At 35.5% G+C, this 19965-nt stretch overlaps 1 protein-coding gene across 4 annotated transcripts in view; it reads right to left on the reverse strand.

Annotated features, from left to right (window-relative positions):
- TPR (translocated promoter region, nuclear basket protein) overlaps positions 1-19965 on the reverse strand; it is a 62969-nt gene that overhangs the window by 20024 nt on the left and 22980 nt on the right. For all 4 annotated transcript variants that reach the window (XM_039257186.1, XM_039257185.1, XM_039257184.1 and 1 more), the window contains exons 24-37: positions 19806-19922; positions 14594-14797; positions 14028-14212; positions 13428-13575; positions 9952-10089; positions 9723-9854; positions 8625-8755; positions 7392-7602; positions 6049-6192; positions 5516-5714; positions 4315-4520; positions 4064-4125; positions 1363-1571; positions 316-588 (exon numbers count right to left, since the gene is read on the reverse strand). In XM_039257186.1, the coding sequence (XP_039113117.1) occupies positions 316-588; positions 1363-1571; positions 4064-4125; positions 4315-4520; positions 5516-5714; positions 6049-6192; positions 7392-7602; positions 8625-8755; positions 9723-9854; positions 9952-10089; positions 13428-13575; positions 14028-14212; positions 14594-14797; positions 19806-19922 (2359 nt within the window). The remainder of the gene's footprint in view (positions 1-315; positions 589-1362; positions 1572-4063; positions 4126-4314; positions 4521-5515; positions 5715-6048; positions 6193-7391; positions 7603-8624; positions 8756-9722; positions 9855-9951; positions 10090-13427; positions 13576-14027; positions 14213-14593; positions 14798-19805; positions 19923-19965) is intronic.

Below are 19965 nucleotides of genomic sequence, written 5' to 3' on the forward strand. Positions count from 1 at the left end.
ATTTTTTTCCCTCAAGACCTGTATTAAGTTACATATAATGTTATGGGGTTGTATCATCTTTAAAATCAGTCAAAATAACTGGAGGAGATCTTCATGACAAAAATGAATGATCTAGTAGTAAACATGAAATAAAGTGTTAGGCATCCATTCATCCTTCCTAATAACATTTAGAAAACAAGTATGTACCAAGAATACTCAAGATATGTATCATAATCATAATAAAATGCATAGGTCTAGTCTAACTTCATTTCAAAATTAACCTTAAAAAAGTTAAAAATTTAAAAAATTACAACAAAAAAATAAAATTAAGCTTACCAGTGCCAAATACTGCTGTGGAAGTAGATGGCCGCTCTACTGGCGAACTCTGTACAACTTCTACTATGTTGGGGGACAGCTCTTGATTTGCAGGCTCTATCTGAGGATGACTCTGCTGGGTGGGCTGTACAAAAGCTGTAGCCTGCGTTTGCTGCTGAACAGTCAAAATGGGTTGAGGGATTGAAGGCTGGACATTAGGACTAGTAGAACGAACAGAACCACTTGTACTTCCAAACACTGGAACATGTTCCACAGGCCCTTCAGACTGCATCGCTGAAAAATAATTGTTACATTTAATATATTAAGTTTTCTATTCCTAGCAAACCTGGATTTTCCTTCCCTTCTGTGTTACAGGTAACATTTTACATTGTGTATATATCTCTTACCACTTACTAGGCAAATACTGTGGGAAAAGGTAATTAATGTATTATGCATTTTTGTGTTGCCTATGTGACTGACATGGTAATGTGCAGTTTGGTGGCTGAATTAAATAAATATGTCTCTAGGACTCTTTGCATCTATGATTTTATTTAAATTGTAACCAAATAAGGTAAATGAAGAAGCCCAAGATGAATTATAAATTTTTATTAAGGATTAGTAAGGAGCAAGAAACTAGTCATGGGAACAAAGTGGAGAAAATAATGAAACAGACAGTTTCAGTGAAAAAGTGGTATCTGCATTGAGTAAGTGATTTAGTATGGTTTTCTAAGGTGGCTTTCCTATCATCTTCCTAAGCCATTAGACGTAAAAAAACTGGACTTAGAAAAACATGCTATCTACTTATAGGTGTGTTATTTTCCTCCTCCTTCAGCTTAAAAATGAAAAACAAAACAAAGCAGAAAGGAAAGGAAGGAGAAAGGAAATTCACTGCATTGACAAGTATCCTGGGAGGCACACACTTGAAAATATTAACTGCCCACTTTCACTATAACACAGTTGTCTTTAGCTTCACTGGAAGCCTCATTTATCCTTGAAGTTACTGTCATCTTCCCATAATAAATCTAAATGACCAGTCAGTCCGATCAGATCTTTTATTATTTTACTTACCTTCCTGTGATTCCACCTGTGTAGTGGGCATCACTGTAGCTGTTGGGGTAGTAGTAGGATTTGTAACAGTTGCAGGTGTAACCATAGGACGGATACTGGCCCTGGGGGTTGACTTATTCCCAGCCATAGCTGCAGCTGTCACTTTGCTTGGAGTAGACACAACAGGAGTTGGCTTGATATTGGCTGTTGGTGGGTCTGATGTGCTGGCACTTACGGGGGGGAAAAGGCAAGAATAATGATTCATATAAAGTTACTATAAATATTCCTTATAAAGTATATATATTCTATCAAAACAAAATGTGCCACTTAAAGTAATCTTGATAAAGAACAAAACCAGAGGTACTGCAATCCCAGATTTCAAGATCTACTGTAGCAGAGGTACCTGGGGTGACTTAGTTGGTTAAGCGTCCGACTCCTGATTTAGATTCAGGTCATGATCCCAGGGTTGTGGGATCAAGCCCTTCATTGGGCTCTATGGGGATGACAGTATGGAGCCTGCTTGGGATCTCTCTCCCTCTCTTTGCCCCTCCCCTGCTCATATGCACATGCACTCTTTCTCAAAATAAGTAAAATAAACTTAAAAAAAAAAAAAAGGATATAGTGTACTACTCAAAACCATACACTATAGTGTATGGTTCTAGCACACAAAGAGACACAAGATCAATGAATAGAATAGAGAGCCCAGAAACAAACTAATGACTATATAGTCAATAAATCTGTAACAAAGGAAGCACGGATACATAATGGGAAAAAGTTTCTTCAGCAAAGGTGTTGAGAAAACTGGACAGCCATATGCAAAAGAATGAATTTATTACACTACACACAAAAATAAACTCAAAATGGACTAGAGACCTAAGTCTGAGACTTGAAACCATAAAAATCCTATAGGGAGCAAAGGCAGTAATTTCTCTGACACTGGCCACAGCAATGTCAAGGCAAGAAAAGCCAAAGCAAAACTAAACTATCAGGACTTCATAAAAATAGTAAAAACTTCTGTGCAACAAAGGAAACAATCGACAAAACCAAAAGACATTGTACTGAATGGGGGATGATATTAGTAAAAGATATATCTGATAATGAGTTAATCTCCAATTTACATAAAAAATTCATGCTACTCAATATCACAAAGACAAATAACTCAATTAAAAAATGGGCAGAATACACAGACATTTCTCCAAAGAAGACAGACAGGTGGCAACAGACACATGAAAAAATGCTTAACGTCACTAATCATCAGGGAAATGGAAATCAAAATCACAATGAGGTACCACCTCATACAAATCAGGGTGCTAGTATTAAAATGACACATAATAACAAGTGTTGGCAAGGATGTGGAGAAAAGAGAGCACTCATGCACTACTGATAGGGATGTAAAGTGGCATAGCCACTCTGGACAACAGTATGGAGGGTCCTAAAAAAATTAAATAAAATTACCATATGATCCAATAATTCCACTGCTGGGTATTTATCCAGTGAATATGAAAACACTAATTTGAAAAGATATATGCACCCTTGTGTTTACTGCATTATTTACATTAGCCAAACTATGAAAGCAGCCCAAGTATCCATCAATAGACAAATGGATAAGAGATACGGCGTGTGTGTGTGTGTGTGTGTGTTGTGTGTGTGTATACATCTATTTCAGTCTCATAAAAAGACTAAAATCTTGCAATCTGCAACAACATGGATGGGTTTAGAGTGAAATAAGTCAGCCAGAGAAAGACAAACATGACATGATTTCACTCATATGTGGAATTTTAAGAAACAAAATAAATGAATAAAGAAAAAAAGAGAGAAACAAAGAACAGACTCTTAAATATGAAGAACTAGTGGTTACCAGAGGGGAGGTGGCTGGGGCGGGGGGCCAGAAGCAGGTGTGACAGATGAAGGGGATTAAGAGTACACTTATTGTGATGAGTAACTTGAGTAAGGCAGAGAATTGTTGATCACTATATTGTACACCTGAAACTAATACAATACTGTATGTTAATTATACTGGAATTAAAAAGAATTTAAAAAAAAACAAAAAACACCAATTGTACGCTAAAGTAGGTAAATTGTGAGGTTTTATTTTAATTGTGGGGTTCAATAAAGCTGTTATTAAAAAAGAAAAAAAGGGAACACCATGTGTTTCCTCAAGTGTTCAGTAAGTACAATTCTGATATGAGCTCAGACCCTTTTTATTCAGTTTTTCCTAACACTGCTTTGGGTACTTCTGGCAGCCTTACAAAAAATTATAGAGTACAGTTCTATTTTTATTTACTAAATGTTTCATAAGTCTTATTAAAGAGGTTTTGAATTTAAGCACTAAAAACTGCAGGAAATGCTCTACAATGGTGCCTCTGGATAATGCAGAATGTGTTCAACTGCTGATGACTGAACTCAGGTCTCCGCCTAGCCTCTTCCATTTGTTATCATGTAACATCACAGAGAACATCAGTAGCCTTCCAGAAGTCTAAAAGATGAAAGATAATCTTGTTTTTTTGTCACAGAGATCTACCTGATAAGACTGAAAGTATGCTGAAAACAAGAGTTCTAGAAAAAAGGGTTGCAACTACATAATGCAGTTTTGTACAGATAAACAGCTCTTTAGCATGCATTTTTATAATATAGATTTGTTTTCTCCTCAAAGGTCACTAACTCTTGCCTGAACTTAAAACAAAAACCAAAACAGATAAATTGTAAAAGAACTAAAACTCACATTCCTCTTTCACCAGAAGCTGGAGTTGTTTTCAATGTGATCTGCCTCTGCTGTTCTGGGACCTATAAAAAGAAAATTATGGATTATTTCGTCTACCCTACAAGAGTCCACTAAACAATGCCATCAAAATATTTTATTCTCTCTGTATACTTTACAGAGTTCACTGACGAAGGCTGCTAAATCATCAGAACCTTCAAGTACAATGTACAAGGACAGAATGACTTGCCATTTACACAGAATTAGCTAACTACCTTAGCAGTAGGTTCTGGAGGCTCATCTCTCTGCTCAAGGTGTCTCTCTTGATGCTCCCGGAGTTCTCTTTCCAAGCGACTAATTCGACCTTCATACTGGGACTTAAGAGCTGTCATTCGAACATCCAATTCATCTTTCTGCTGATCTAAAGCTCCATTCCTTTGTTTAAGCTCCTCATTTTCTTTAGTTAGCTGATCTTTTACACCTAAAGAAGTAACCATGTGATTCTCTTATTATTATAATCAGACACTGGAAGTAAAGAACATTTACGCATTTCATAGGTACACAAAGGTTTTATCAGATTCTATTCCTGAACTTTAACATCTACAATTAATTCCGATACATAACACATCTGAATAAGCGAAAATCTACATACCTCTATACTTATTACTCCAATATAAAAAATACAGCAACGTAAAAATATGTAACCTTAAGATTTCATAAAGAGAATGGATACAGCATAAACTGTAATCAGCGTAAGTCCCTTTATACATATACCCTTTAATATTTCAAGGCATTATTAAAATACAAGGTTATTATAAATTCCAAAATTTTCATTTCATACAATCTATAACATACTTAAAAATAATCAGGTGACTTTACTTTTTTTTAATAAGTTGCTGGGACACTATATTACAGATCATTAAAAAAATTGCTTACAACAAAACCTAGCAGACTGGGCATTTTATTTACCCACCAAGCAAAAGAGCAAGCAAGGGGCAGTTAGGTCCCGAGCATTCCAGCACTGGGCCCTTCACAAACGGATTTGATATTCTCCATAAAGGGCTAGAAGATCTCTCCACCCCCACCTCAGAGAAGTGAGGCACAGAAAAATCAGTGGGGGCTAGTAAGAGCCAATGCTATCTAGGAATTTACAGAAGGCCTCTGAATAGCACACGGGGACCCAAAGGATCTCCAACAGATGGCAGAAAGAGTTACACAAGAAAGGAGAAGGACCCCAGTACTTCCTATTACCAGCCAACAATTAGGAAACACTTCATAAATAGATCAGGGACATCTTCATCATTTGAAAATTAAGACTGCTATAATTTTGTGTCCAACAGAAATCAACCTAATATTTAAAGCACACAAATAAGTCATTTTCTGGTATCTCCATTTTTCTTTCCATTTAACTTTAAACCTTCTCAAATAACCAACTTTCACTATCAAGTTCAAATTTTAGCACATACAGAAATTTACCAGCTAAATGTGCAATTTTGGATTTTGCTGCTACTATGGCCTTTCTTGTTTTTTCTTCCTTTTCCGTTATCTGCTGTCGGAGCTGCTCCTCTTGCGTGGTTCTGTCTTGAAGATCCTGACGGAGTCGTGAAAGTTCAGATTGAAGCTGCACAGTCTGTTCCTGCAGATTTCTTGCTTCTGTCTCTTTTTCAGATAATGTCTTTTAGAGGAAAGCAAAGTATTCACGTAATTCAATTACACCAATATAAACTGTACACCCTACAGACTTAAAATGTAAAACTTATTAATTTGTGTAGATTAAATGGAAATATAAATGTAAAATGGTGGTAAAACTATTCAAGTGGATACTTGAAGATGATTAGATACTCTTATATACGTAAGTCATTCGTGTATAAAAGATAAATATCCATCAAAAAGATAATATATATGCTTCCATATAACAAGAGAAACTGTCAAGTGTTCAACACATATTTCTTTAAGTATTTAAGGAAATGATTATGGACACAGACACTTTTCACTACGCTCACTCATACCTTCTGCAGATTCTCTATTTGACTCTCCAGTGATTTTGACTTTGTTTCAGCTTGATTGAGGGTTTCTTTGAGCTCCTGCATTTCCTGGACTGAGACATGCTGTTCCTGGTGGTCTCCAGAAGATTGAGCCGAGGTCTCCATGGCCTAAGATGACAAGTAGTAATAATATACTTTCACATTTATACTCAATAATTCCAGTTCTAAAAGTTCATCTAAGGTAATAACCACAACCATGCAAAGATATTTATCTTAAAGGGTATTCATAAGGGAATTTTCTATGGAATAACTCTAATGTCTAAAAGTATGAGTTATATAAGTTAGGGTCTTCTATACAACTGGATAATAACTACCTAATCAAAATGATGCTGTACTGTCCATGAATATCTGACATACAAATGTATTTCCACAATAATGCATTAAGTGAAAAAGCACTTAAGTGCTAAAATCGTCAACACTAAGGGGTAAGAATTTTGGATATTTTTACATTTAATTAATTTTTTTATTTGAGACAGAGAAAGAGGGAGCGCACACGTGTTAAGTGTGAGTTGGGGAGAGGGACAGAGGAAGAGGAAAAGGGGGAGGGGGAGAGATGGAGTGGAGGGGGAGGGGGAGAGATGGAGTGGGGGGGAAGGGAGGAAGGGAGGGAGGGAGAGGGCGAGAGACAGAGAGAAAGAGAGAGAGAGAATGAGAAGGAGAATGAATCTCATTCATGAAGCCTGACACAAGGCTCAATCCCACAACCCTGGAATCATGATCGGAGATGAAATTAAGAGAGGGACACTCAACTGGCTGAGCCATGCAGGCAAACAGACTTCTGGATTTTTAAAATATATTTTCCAATCTAACAGGTGCTAAATACATAATTAAGTTAACATATATGTGTTTTTACTTTTGAGAATTCAGATTCAAAATTTTATAAGAACTAAGAATTCTTTTTGATAGGTGGTTAATACACATTACTTATGTAAAACTACAAATAAAGACTGATTATAAAGAACTATCATTTTCTGATATACACAGTTTTAGTCAGCAATAAGTTACAACAGGTCTGAAAAAAGGAAAATATCTGAAGTTCGAAAACTGCACTAAAATACCATGCCTTTACTAAAATTTCTTCATGAATTTATAGTGTAATTTGAGGCATATTAAAGAGCTAATCATAAACCAAATAATCATATATAAACTTATGGTCATGTTCAGAATCTAAAAACCAATAAATAAAAATGATAACTAAAACATATATTACATGAGTAAAGTCTATAAAACAAAATTGTGTATGTCAAAAAATTATATATAAATACACACACACACACACACACACAAAGAAAATTACTTCAAAATACCTTATCCTGTTGTGCTTTAAGTTCTTCATATTGAGTCTTGTATCTACGCCCAATCTTCTTGACTTGAGTAATAGTTTTGACTTTTTCCTGGATGTCAATTATTTTGGCATCTAAGTCCTTTTGGATGGTTTCCTTTTCAGTTCTTACTTTATTTAAGTCTTCCTTTAGACTCTGGATTAAGTTCTGGTTGTTCGTCAAAGATGCATTTGATCTAAACAAACAAAAAAATAAAAATCCATGAGACTTTATTCAAATTTTAAAATCCTTTAACTTACATTATTATTTGTTTTAGTATGTTTATTTTAAAATCCTAAAACAAACACACAGTCTCTCTCTCCAAAAGATATTTCCTTAAATTATAAATCTGTGGTACTTTAGAAAGATCTTATTTGCTTATTATAAAGGCATACATGCCCATTTTAGAGAAGAGAAAAACTGAGCTACAAGTAATTAAGGACATGCACAACTTTACACAGTAATCAAATGTTAGTACACAGATTTTAATCCACTTCTGCTTATAGCAAAATACACAATCTACTACATTGGGTGTTGAGTAAATACGTTAGGCTTTGTAGTCCACACATAGTCTTAGTTATATGTTCTGTTTTTCACAGTACTTTAAACATGTGAACTCTCTCACATGTTTAAATGGTTTACAGGCCATGCAAACACAGGCATGTAGGTTATAGTCTGCCAACCCCTATACTTTATCATAAACTGAATCTGAAATCACAAGACCTGAACTAAGAGTATGGGTTTAACAACTACTACCTGTGACCTTGGGTACCTTCCTGAATTTGTTTCCTCATTAAGTACTAATTACTATCTCTATTTAAAATGCCAGACTGCTATAAAAAAAGAGAATATATATGAAAAAAATCTGTAAGCTGTCAAGTATTATAGAAGTAGAGGCTAACATAAATAAATGACACAAACTTAAAAAAAGTGTCAGAAACATTAATTTTAAATTTCTAAACTTTAAAAAGGCACCAGTTCATTGTAAGCTCATTCAAAAAAATTACTTAAAACCTTCCTTTATTAAATACTTTCAAAATACTCAAATGCTAACTAAAAGAAAACCTACTTGCAGAAGTTATCTTGACTGTTAAGAGGCTCCAGCACATTTCATTCTTAACTCAGGAAGTGCTTGGGGAGTCCATATGTAAAGAGTATAAATAAACTTGTTTAAGATTTCATATGTTAATATATAATTTAAGACTTCTTTTCATATACCTTGCAATTTCAGCTTTAAGTCTCCCAATTTCTTCAGTCAACTGCTGAATACGCTTAGTATGAACTTCCTTTTCAGAGAGAAGCTTCCGATATTCTTCTGTATCTGGATCTTTCTGTTGACTTATTAGATGCTAGAGTAGCAAAAATGCATAATATGGTTTTACAGGTTTTATGAACCTAATGTGTTATAATGAAACAGCAGCTTATCTAATTATGCTTACATAAGATGTCTTACGTAATACATGGTGATCAAGTACCAAACTACAAAATAAGACGGAAGCTTTAGTTTAGCGAAAATGCCTAACCAAAATGGAAAAGGGAAATAAAGTAAACCTCATTAACTATGCATTATTTTTTCATAATTGCAAACAAGTATTTCAAAATAGTTACAAAGAAGTCAAATAAAGGAATCCATAGAAATTATAAGCTTTTATATTAAATATCCACTTTCATTAAAGTGACATTTACAAGGAAAAAGTGTCTGTAAGTCATTATAATTGAACAAAAATAAACTAAATTTAACTGATTCCATTGAGTTAGGAAAGAGCACAGCAAAGTTTACCAGAACATATCTAGATTGGGGAATATCACCCTCCTTTCTTGATTTTTCAGATTGCTTGTGTGATAAAAACAGGAATAAATAGGCTCTAAAATTCTACAAACCTATTTAAATTGTAATGGTTATCATTCTAGACCATTTTCTAAGAGTCAGGTGCTAAATGAACTGCTTTACACTTATCTATTAAACTTTTTGTAAAATAAAAAGTGGCTCGGAAATATTAAGGAACTCTCATAAATTGTGTAACTACTATCTGGCAAGGCAAATTTCCAATCTTTTATTTAAATATGGAGCTGGAGTTTCTAACTATCTAATCAAAATTATCCAGTTCTGTCCCCTAAAAATTTTCAGTGAACAAGTCTTTTTAAAGTGCTTTAATAAGCTAGATAAATTTATTTTCTTAATGTACAAAAATATTTTAGAGATACAGGAAAAGCATAAATTTGGAATTTTAAGGAAATAAATTAGTCATTTCTCATCCTCTTAAATGTTGCCCTATTATTTAAAAAATCAACACTTCCATGTTTAATTGCATTTACCTGGTTACGTGCTTTCCAACGTTTGACATCTTCTTCTAGTAACTTCTTCTCTGCTTGTAACATACCGCTTTTCTCACTCAGCTCAGCATTTGCTTCTTGTAAGGGTAAAATATCTAATTCCAGTTTCCTCACCTGAAAACAGTGCCAGTAGTTTTTTGAACATCTGATGTGAAAACTCTAACATTATTGAAAATGACATGCGTTTACTCTGGATTAGGAAGTTCCAAACCTTTGCTTGCATCTGCTGTAGATCCTGTTCTAGCCTCTCTTTTTCTTCTCTTAGCATCTTATTGGTCTCCATCACTACGTTCATTGTTTCGGTTTTCTTCATCAGTTCTTCATGCTGGGCCATTGTTTTTGCAGTTACCTAAAGATTTCAAACACACACGTATATCAACATCCAATACTAGGTGAAGACCTGTCTTCTCCTACCAGTTCTAAGCTTTCCTACAAAAAGTAAAAAGAATTTAAATGTCACCTTTTAAATGTAAAATTTTGAAAGTTATACACCTTTATTTTTCTGTGATGCAGGCTAACTACAGGGAGTTTAAAATTATAGGAATGAAAGCAAAAAGATACAAATCCCACTAACAAATAATCAGTTCTAACACTAGGTAAAAACATCAATCCAGATCTCTATTATTTATTAATCTTTCTCTACCTATTCTATCTCTACCTATCTAATAAAATGATATTATTATCCCTCCCCCCCCCCCAAACAGCATGTTCCCCACTGCTCAGAAATTCTTCATTTCATTCAGTTGTTTCATTACTTTGGTTTTCAGCAATTCTACGGAATATTTCTTCAACTGTGAGGAACTTCTTTTCTGTTCTCACAGGGTTTAATTATCCATCTTTTACATGTTACTTTATTTCTCCTCATTTTTAAGGCTATGGCTCAGGCCAAAGATAGTGTTACAGCAATCAATCAAAAAGAAAAACCAAAAGTCCTCCTCCTCCCCCATCTGATTTAAGCAGTCTTCATTTTCCCTGTAGTTAATTTTCTAGATATGCCTTGTAGATCTCAAAGTACTAAAAGGGAAACTCCCATTCAAAGGCAATTTATCTTAAGCTACTGTAAGCAATTCTAATTTTTTGTCCATTTGAAATATATGCTATGCTATAACAAATCCTATCAAGCACAACTACTATCCACATATGAACTTCTGGGATCAGGGAAGTATATTAAATGGATTCCAATCATAACCAGTGGGACACATCTAATTCAACTGTAAAAGGCCACATCACACAATCACCTTGCTGCTGACTGCATGGTCTGCAACAGCCCTCTAGCTTGGGGTGACTTGCCAGAGGAGGTGTGGATGTTTCAGGTTGGAGCCTGTGGGGCTACTGATGGGTGTGCGGGGGTTGGGGAGTGCTCCAGCTGCACCTCTGGTGTCTTTTTTTTTTTATCTTAGATGATGCCCTCACCCTTCTGAGCCATTGTCCTTTCTTTACCTTCTACTACCACCACTGGCTGAAGCATAGACTATAACCCCCTCCGCTCTGCTCTGAACTGGCCTTTGATGACGAATTCAGGGCTTTCCCCGAATCTTCTGCCCAGTCTTAATTGAGGGCTGTTTTTTCCTTCCTCATCCTCAAGTGCCTTTTTGCACAATGACCACTGAACACCTTCCATGACACCTCCTTGCTTTGGCTAGAAGCCATAGGTAGGGTTGGAGACAATCTCAGACTTCCCTTGTTTAGTAGTGGAACCACATTTACTCTCTCTCCACCAGCTTGAGAATGAATATTGGGTCCTCAGCCCTGCTACGCTTGGCTGTCATTGTCAAGTGATACGGTTTTGTTTTGTTTTTTTAATATTTATTTTTGGGAGAGCACAAGTGGGTGAGGGGCAGAGAGAGGGGGACAGAGGATCTAAAGCAGACTCTGCTCTGACAGGCTGACAGCAGTGAGCCCAATGCAGGACTCAAACTCACAACCGCGAGATCATGACCTCAGCTGATATCAGAAGCTCAACCAACTAAGCCATGCAGGTGCCTCAAATTATGCAGGTTTTTTAAGTTCAGATTTTGACAAAGTAAAAAATAACAGTCACCAGGGGTACTCAAACCTGCCAGCTCTCAAACTTGGTGGTTAAACTTGGAGAAAGGCCAAAGAAGACACTTGTAAACACACACGATTGTCCTGAATGAGTTGTTTTCTTTTCCTATAATTGGTTTAGCTTTTAAAAATTGATCCTTGCAATCCATTTGGGTCTAGTTTGGAATCTGACAAATGGAACAAAAAGAACCCTGGAATTCGGGGCATACTTTGCTTTTGATGTGGCTGCTTCTCATGGTCCTCCGCAGAGATTAAGAAAGAAAGTGCGCACAGCAGATCCCTGCAATTGGTGGGCCTGATTTCCTGGTGGATTGCTGGCTTTTTCCACTTTTCTGTTCAGGACCACTGACTGCTGAGATATCGATGATAAAATTAAAGAGTTTAACTGTGTTCTAAAGTGTTTTTTTTGTTTTTTTAATTTAGTGTTTGTGTAAATTTAGCTTTTGAAGCAGCAACTCTCAAGTCTGAAAAGCAATGGATGTTTCCATTAATTATGTCCTAATATATATCATGTAAGTGAAGTTCAATATAACAGTATTTCATAAGAAATACTTTTTATTGTCAGACCATTGCCTGCTTTTAATATAGTTAAAAGAAAAAAAAGTGTGCAATTAGAAAAAAAGCTATGACACAGGGTTGCCATTCTACACTGTTCATGCTTGGGTATTATTTTTGATAGAACCTGTGAGATTTCTTGACTCTTCCGATTGTATGTAGGAGCTGGTTCTCCCCTCTAACTTTGTTGGTTGGGCATTTTTTAGTATTATTTGCCAGAAGGAACACTGAGAGAATATGCCATGTTTTAAAAAACCATGATTCTGCTTTTTTCCTCCAAATGTTAATGCCACTGATTGGAGGTTTATTACAAGAATTTGAATTGGATTTTGTCAGGATGTAATTCTGAAACTTCATTTTTGTATGAAAACATAAACCCCATAAATCTACTCACTTTTACCTGTGGTTCAATGACTTTTCTCCACAAGCCATTTCAACTATCATTTAAAAGAAGATAAATGAGTGAAGATCATGATTTCCTTCCTTCTGGATGTGAAGTACTATTACTGCATCTCCTGAGAATGAGGGCATGCAATTATAAAGCTTTTGGGTGGCAGTGTGCGTTAAGGAGTAGAGCTTTTGCTGTGACCATCCATTCACTACAGCATCTTATTTCCTTTCCTGGTTGATAGTTGTGACTATTTTTTGCTCCCTTGCTGAGGAAAAATTGTTCTGTAGCAGTTTCTATTTACAATTTTATCCTCGAATAATTATCTATATATATATGACACTACAGTAATACAAAAGAGAACTAAAATTTATTTAAGCACTCACCATGCACCAGACATGTTTCTAAATGCTTAGTGTACTTTAACTCACTTAATCCTTATTATTTTCACCTCAATATTAAGAGCAGGGAAAGCAATAAACCTAAGACACACATCTAATGGTATGAAGCTAGAATTTAAAACCAGGCAGTCTGATTGCCACTAGTCTTTTACCATTACACTGTATCACTATTTAATAATGTTTAATAATTTGTAAATTTAGGAAAAATGCTCATTCCAAATTAAATTGTATGTTGCAAAGAACAGAAATGTTCTCTCTTGATTTAACAACTGCTTTCTTAAAGCTTGGGATACATACCTGGACTTTTTCTCTTTCAGCATTGAGACTATCCTGCAATTCCTGCAGCTCTCTTTCTAAAAGTTCAACTCTTTGTCGATAACGCAGACTCTCAACCTGAGCCACCTCAAACCTGGTTTCAGCAATTTCTTTCTCTCGTCGTATAAATCTACAGGAATACAGATTTTATTTGAATAAAAAAAATGCCAACAACACATTTCAAAACTTGGATAATCTTTAAGATGACAAAACCCATTCACTTTAGTAATTATTTTTACATGTTTTCATCAATAAGTTAACGAGAGATATTTTTACTATAGACAATGGCTTTAGAAATGTGTACCTTTAAAAAAATAATCGAAAGGCATTTAGTTTTTCAAAGAAACCACTTAAGTTCTTATGAGATTCAACTTAAAGTCCTATCTTCAACTTGGCATATGTCTAAATGTCAAAAGTGACCACTAATTGGGTAGAAGTAGGTTTGCTGGCCAGTAGGAACAGAATGAGCTTTATATATAAATAGCAGATAACCCCCACTTCCCTAATTTATGCCTTTACAATTGCGTTACACAGTGCTTGGTATACCACAAAATAAAACAGTAAGAATATCCTTGGATTTACCTGAGAATTTCTAAAATTTGTTCTTGAGATTTTCCTTCTTCACTGAGAGATACATTCAAGGGACCTTGCACACCTTCCTTCACAGAAGCAACAACCTTGTCACTTAATTTTTCAATCTGATCATGAAGTAATCTGTTTTGTTTCTCTAGATCTTCACAGCGAGACACAGACTTGGAAACTTCATCCTGTAAACAGGAGTCTATCATTATGGCAGATTTTCTGGGGTGCCTGGGTGGCTCACTTGGTTAAGCTACCAACTTCGGCTCAGGTCAAGAGCTCACTATTCGTGAGTTTGAGCCCCACATCAGGCAGTCTGCTGTCAGCAAGGAGCCTGCTTTGGATCCTCTGTTCTACCACCACCACCAACACCCCGCCCCCCGCTCCCCCACAGCTTGTTCTCTTTCTCTCTCAAAATAGATAAACTTAACTGACTGAGCCACTCAGGTGCCCCATCAAAATAAATAAACTTAAAAAACAGTAACAGCAGATTTTCCAATCAATGTATATTTAAAAACCCCCAAACCTTTAAATTCTCCAGAATAGTCTACCATGATGTACAACAATACCTTTAACATTCTCTCTCTTTCTTCCCAAGATGCTTTACACTCCAGTAACCGTGATTCTGCTTTCTGGGTTGTTTCTTCCAAATGCTGACGGACTGATGCCATTTTGGAAACCTGTTCCTTGGCAGCCTGTAGAGCTTCAACATCAGCAGCATGTAGCATCAATTCTCTCTCATACTTATTCTGAGCTTCCACAGCTATTTTAGCCTGTAAGAAATTATCCCCCCATTGACACAAGATTAAAAACTCATAAGGCTAGTCAGTATTTTCTGAAAAGGTATACATTACATTATTTAAAAATCTAAATGTACCAAAATAGAACAATTAGAAGTTATGCTCTATCTATTTAATGAAATATGCTACCTATAAGAAATTCATACTAGACCTAAACACACTTGCAGATTGAAAGGTAAGAGGATGGAGAAACATTTATCATGAAAATGTACGGCAAAAGAAAGCTGGAGTAGCAATACTTCTATCAGACAACCAAATTTTACACCAAAGACCGTAACAAGAGATGAAGGACACTATGAGACTATACAACAAGAATATCTAACAATTGTAAATATTTATGCCCCCAACATGGAAGCATAATAAGTTCTAATAATAAACTAATAAAATAAGTTCTAATAATAAACAAACTAATTAAAAACATAAATAAGTTCATTGATAATAAAATAATAATAGAGAACTTTAGCCACTTACAGCAATGGACAGGTCATCTAAGCAGAAAAGCAACAAGCCAACAATGGCTTGAATGACACACCGGACCAGATGGACTTAACAGATACATTAAGAATATTTTATCCTAAAGCAGAAGAATACACATTCTTTTGTAGTGCACATGGGGCATTCTCCAGAATAGATCATACACTGGACCACAAATCAGGCCTCAACAAGTACAAAAAGATGAGATCATACCATGCATATTTTCTAACTACAACACCATGAAACTTGAAGCCAACCACAAGAAAAAAAGGTGGAAAGACAACAAAATATATGGAGTTTAAAGAACATCCTACTAAACAATGAATGGTCAACCAGGAAATTAAAGGAGAAATAGAAAAATACAAGTATGCAAATGCAAATGAAAACATGATGATACAAAATCTTTGGGATGCAGCAAAAGCAATCATAAAAGTGAAGTATACAGCAACACAGGCCTATCTTAAGAAGCAAGAAAAATCCCATATATGTAACCTAACCTTACACCTAAAGGAGCCAGGAAAATAATAAATGAAGCCCAAAGCCAGAAGAAGGGAAATAATAAAGATCAGAGCAGAAATAAATGATATAGAAACAAACAAAATACCTGATCAAAGAAACTAGAAGCTAGTTCTTTGAAAAAATTGATAAAATTGATAAACCCCTAGTCAGATTTATCAAAAAGGAAAAAAAAAAGGACACAAATAAAATCATGAATGAAAGAAATCACAACCAACACAACAGAAATACAAAAAAATTTTAAGAGAATATTATGAAAAATTCATATGCCAACAAACTGGGCAACCTGGAAGAAATACATTAATTCCTAGAAAGATATAAACTCCCAAAAGTGAAACAGGAAGAAACAGAAAACCTGGACCGACTGATAACCAGCAAAGGAATTGAGTCAATAACCAAAAAAATCTCCCCAGTACAGGAAAGTCCAGGACCAGATGGCTTCCCAGGGGAATTCTACCAAACATTTAAAGAAGAGTTAATACTATTCTTCTCAAACTGTCCCCAAAAATTGAAATGGGAGGAAAACTTCCAATCTCATTCTATGATGCATTACCCTCTGATTCCAAAACCAGACAAAGACTCCACTAAAAAAGACCAATACCCCTGATGAACATGGATACAAAATTCTCAACAAATAACTAGTCAATGAGATCCAACAGCACATTAAAAGAATCATTGTCCACAATCAAGTCAGATTTATTCCTGGGCTGCAGGGGTGGTCTGATGTTACAAATCAATGTGGTACACCACATTAATAAAAAAAGAGTAAAAATCATATGGTCCTCTCAATAGATGCAGAAAAAGCACATGATGAAGTATAATATCCACTCATGATAGAAACCCTCCACAAAGTAGGAACAGAGAGAATATACTTCCATGTAATCAAGGCCATATACAAAAACGACAGCTACTATCCTCAATGGGGAAAAACAGAGCTTTTCCTCTGGGTCAGGAAAAAGACAGGGATGTCCACTCTCACCACTGTTATTTAACACAGTATTGGAAGTCCCAGCCACAGCAATCAGACAACAAAAAGGAATAAAAGGTATCTAAATTGGTAAGGAAGAAGTCAAACTTTCACTATTTAAAGATGACACGATACTTTATATAAAAAACCGAAAAGACTCCACTGAAAAATCACTAGAACTGGTATCCAGATTCAGTAAAGTTTCAGTATACAATATCAATGTACAGAAATCTGTTGTATTTTTATACACCAATAATGAAGCAAGAGAAAGAGAAATCAAGGAATCAATCCCATTTACAAATGCACCAAAAACCTTAAGATACCTAGCGATAAGCCTAACCAAATTTGAGGTAAAAGATCTGTACTGTGAAAACTACACAGTGCTGATGAAAGAAACATAAGACAACAAAAAGAAAAAACATTCCACACGCATGTATTAGGGAACCAAATGTTGTTAAAATGTCTATACTATCGAAAGCAACTTCCACATTTAATGCAAACCCTACCAAAATAACAGCAGCATTTTTCAGAGCTACAATAACCCCAAAATTTGTATGGAACTACAAAAGACCCCAAGTAGCCAAAGCAATCTTGAAAAAGAAAGCAAAGCTGGAGGCATCACATTTCTGGACTTTAAGCTATAGTCATCAAGACATAATGGTACTGGCACAAAAACAGACACACAGATCAATGGAACAGAATAAAACCCAGAAATGGACCTACAACTATGGTCAAATAATCTTTGACAAAGGAAAAAAGAATATCCTAAGGAAAAAAGTCTCTTCAATAAATGGTGCTGGGAAAATTGGATAGCAACATGCAAAAGAATGAAACTGGACTACTTTCTTATACCATACACAAAAATAAACTCAAACTGGATGAAAGACCTAAATGTTGAGACCAGAAACCATCAAAATGCTAGAGAAGAACAAAGGCAGCAACTTGTTTTGATACTGGCTATAGCAACCTCTTATTAGATATGTCTCCTGAGGCAAAGGAAACAAAAGCAAAATAAACTTTTCAGATTTCATCAAAATAAAAAGCATCTGCATGATGAAGTAAACAATCAACAAAACTGAAAGGTAATCTACGGAATGGGAGAAAATATCTGCAAATATATCTGATAAAGGATTAGTATCCAAAAAATATAAAGAACTTAACTCAACATCCAAAAAACAAACAATCCAGTGAAGAAATGGGCATGAATAGACACTTTCCAAAGAAGACATCCAGATGGTTAACAGACCACATGAAAAGCTGCTCAATGTCACTTGTCATCAGTGATAACAGCACCATCAAAACTACAAATCAAAAGTACAGTGATGGGCGCCTGGGTGGCTCATTAGGGTTAAGTGCTTGATTTCAGCTCAGGTCAAGATCTCACAGTCCTGAGAATGACCCCTGCATCCAGCTCTGTTCAGGGCATGAAGCCTGCTTAGGATTCTCTCTTTTCCCCAGTGCCCCTCTCCCTGGCTTGTACACTCTCTCTCACTCTCAAAAAACAAAAAAACCTGCAAACTACAATGAGCTATCACCTCACACCAACCAGATGGCTAGAATACTAGAGGCAACAACAGGTGTTGGTGAGGATGAGGATAAAGGGTTACCCTTTTACACTGTTGGTGGGAAAGTACAGTCATTCTAGGTAAGCGTACAGGTTCCTCAAAAGTTAAAAAAAAGAACTACCCTATGATCCAGTAATTACACCACTACGAGGTATTTACCCAAAGGATATAAAAATGAAGATATGAAGGGACACATGCACCCCAATATTTACAGCAACATTTTCAACAATAACCAAATTATGGAAAGGGCCCAAATGTCCATCCACTGATGAATGGATAAAGAAAAGGTAGTGTGTATATATGTGTGTGTATATGTGATGTGTGTATGTGATGGAATATTAGTCACAAAAAAGAATGAAGTCTTGCCATTTGCAATGATGTGGGTGAAGCTAGAAATTATCATGCTAAGTGAAATAGTCAGAAGACAGATACCATATGATTTCACTCATAACGTGGAATTTAAGAAACAAATGAACACAGGAGGTGAAAAAAGAGGAAAACCAAGAAACAGACTCTTAAGTATAAAGAACAAACAGGGTTGATGAAGGAGATGGGGCAGGGGATGTGCTAGATGGGTGATGGGTACTAACGAGGGCATATGTGATGAGCACTGGGTGTTGTATATAAGTTACGAATCACTAACTTGTACACCTGAAATTAATATTACACTATATGTTAACTAATTGGAATTTAAATAAAAATTGGAGAAAAAACATAAAAAACACCCCTCAAAACAAGGAAGAAATATTAAAGAACTGTTCAAAATGAAACTTAAGAAGACGATGCAGCAATTTGGGACAGGCTTTATAAAATAAAGGCTAAGAATAACTCAGATATCTAAAATACACGTGCATACACACACACACACCCTTAAAAGTGAACAAAGGGAAATGAGAATAATTTATTTCAATGCTTAATTATTGATACATTCTTTTAATTTGCAATGTTACACTGTCTGGCAATAGGCCAAGGATATTATTGTCTAATTTACCTTTGAAATATTCTCCCACGTATTCTACTTCTAAAGTAACCTTCGTACATACGTATACATACTATACACACATACGTATACGTACTATGCGTACGTAAGCAATAAAGAACTGTCATCAAATGACTATTCATATACCACTCAAAGATGAGAACAGTACATGTCTTCCTTTCCCATTCTATTTCAGTCTTATTACTACTCTTACACTTTTATAGTTTTCTGCATTTGTCAAGATCGCTTTGTTAATGGTTATTGCACCATTTGCTTTTAGTCTTCACATACACTTTTCAACTGATCTTAGTGCAAGTTCCACAATAGTGAAAATAAGTGTTAATAAATTAAAGAGTGAAAATAAATAACCTGCATTTCAGTAAGGTTTAACAATCCTCAAATTGCATTAAGACAGTCCAAGAGCTGTTCCCTAGGATCAAACCTCATTTCTCAATGACTGGCTACATGGTCAACACTTACTTGTTCCTGACAGTCACGTCTGGCTTGCTGTTCATTACTCAAAGCTGTGCTGGCCCTCTGTAGAGCTTCTTGTACTTCATTCTGCGCACTGTTAAGTGTTTTCTTTAACTCAGATAACTAAATCAGAAGAATATTAAAATCAGGGTTAATTGCAAGCTTA

The sequence above is a fragment of the Hyaena hyaena genome, unplaced genomic scaffold, assembly GCF_003009895.1.
Source record: "Hyaena hyaena isolate Hyena2069 unplaced genomic scaffold, ASM300989v1 scaffold_606, whole genome shotgun sequence".
Classification (NCBI taxonomy): Eukaryota; Metazoa; Chordata; class Mammalia; order Carnivora; family Hyaenidae; genus Hyaena; species Hyaena hyaena.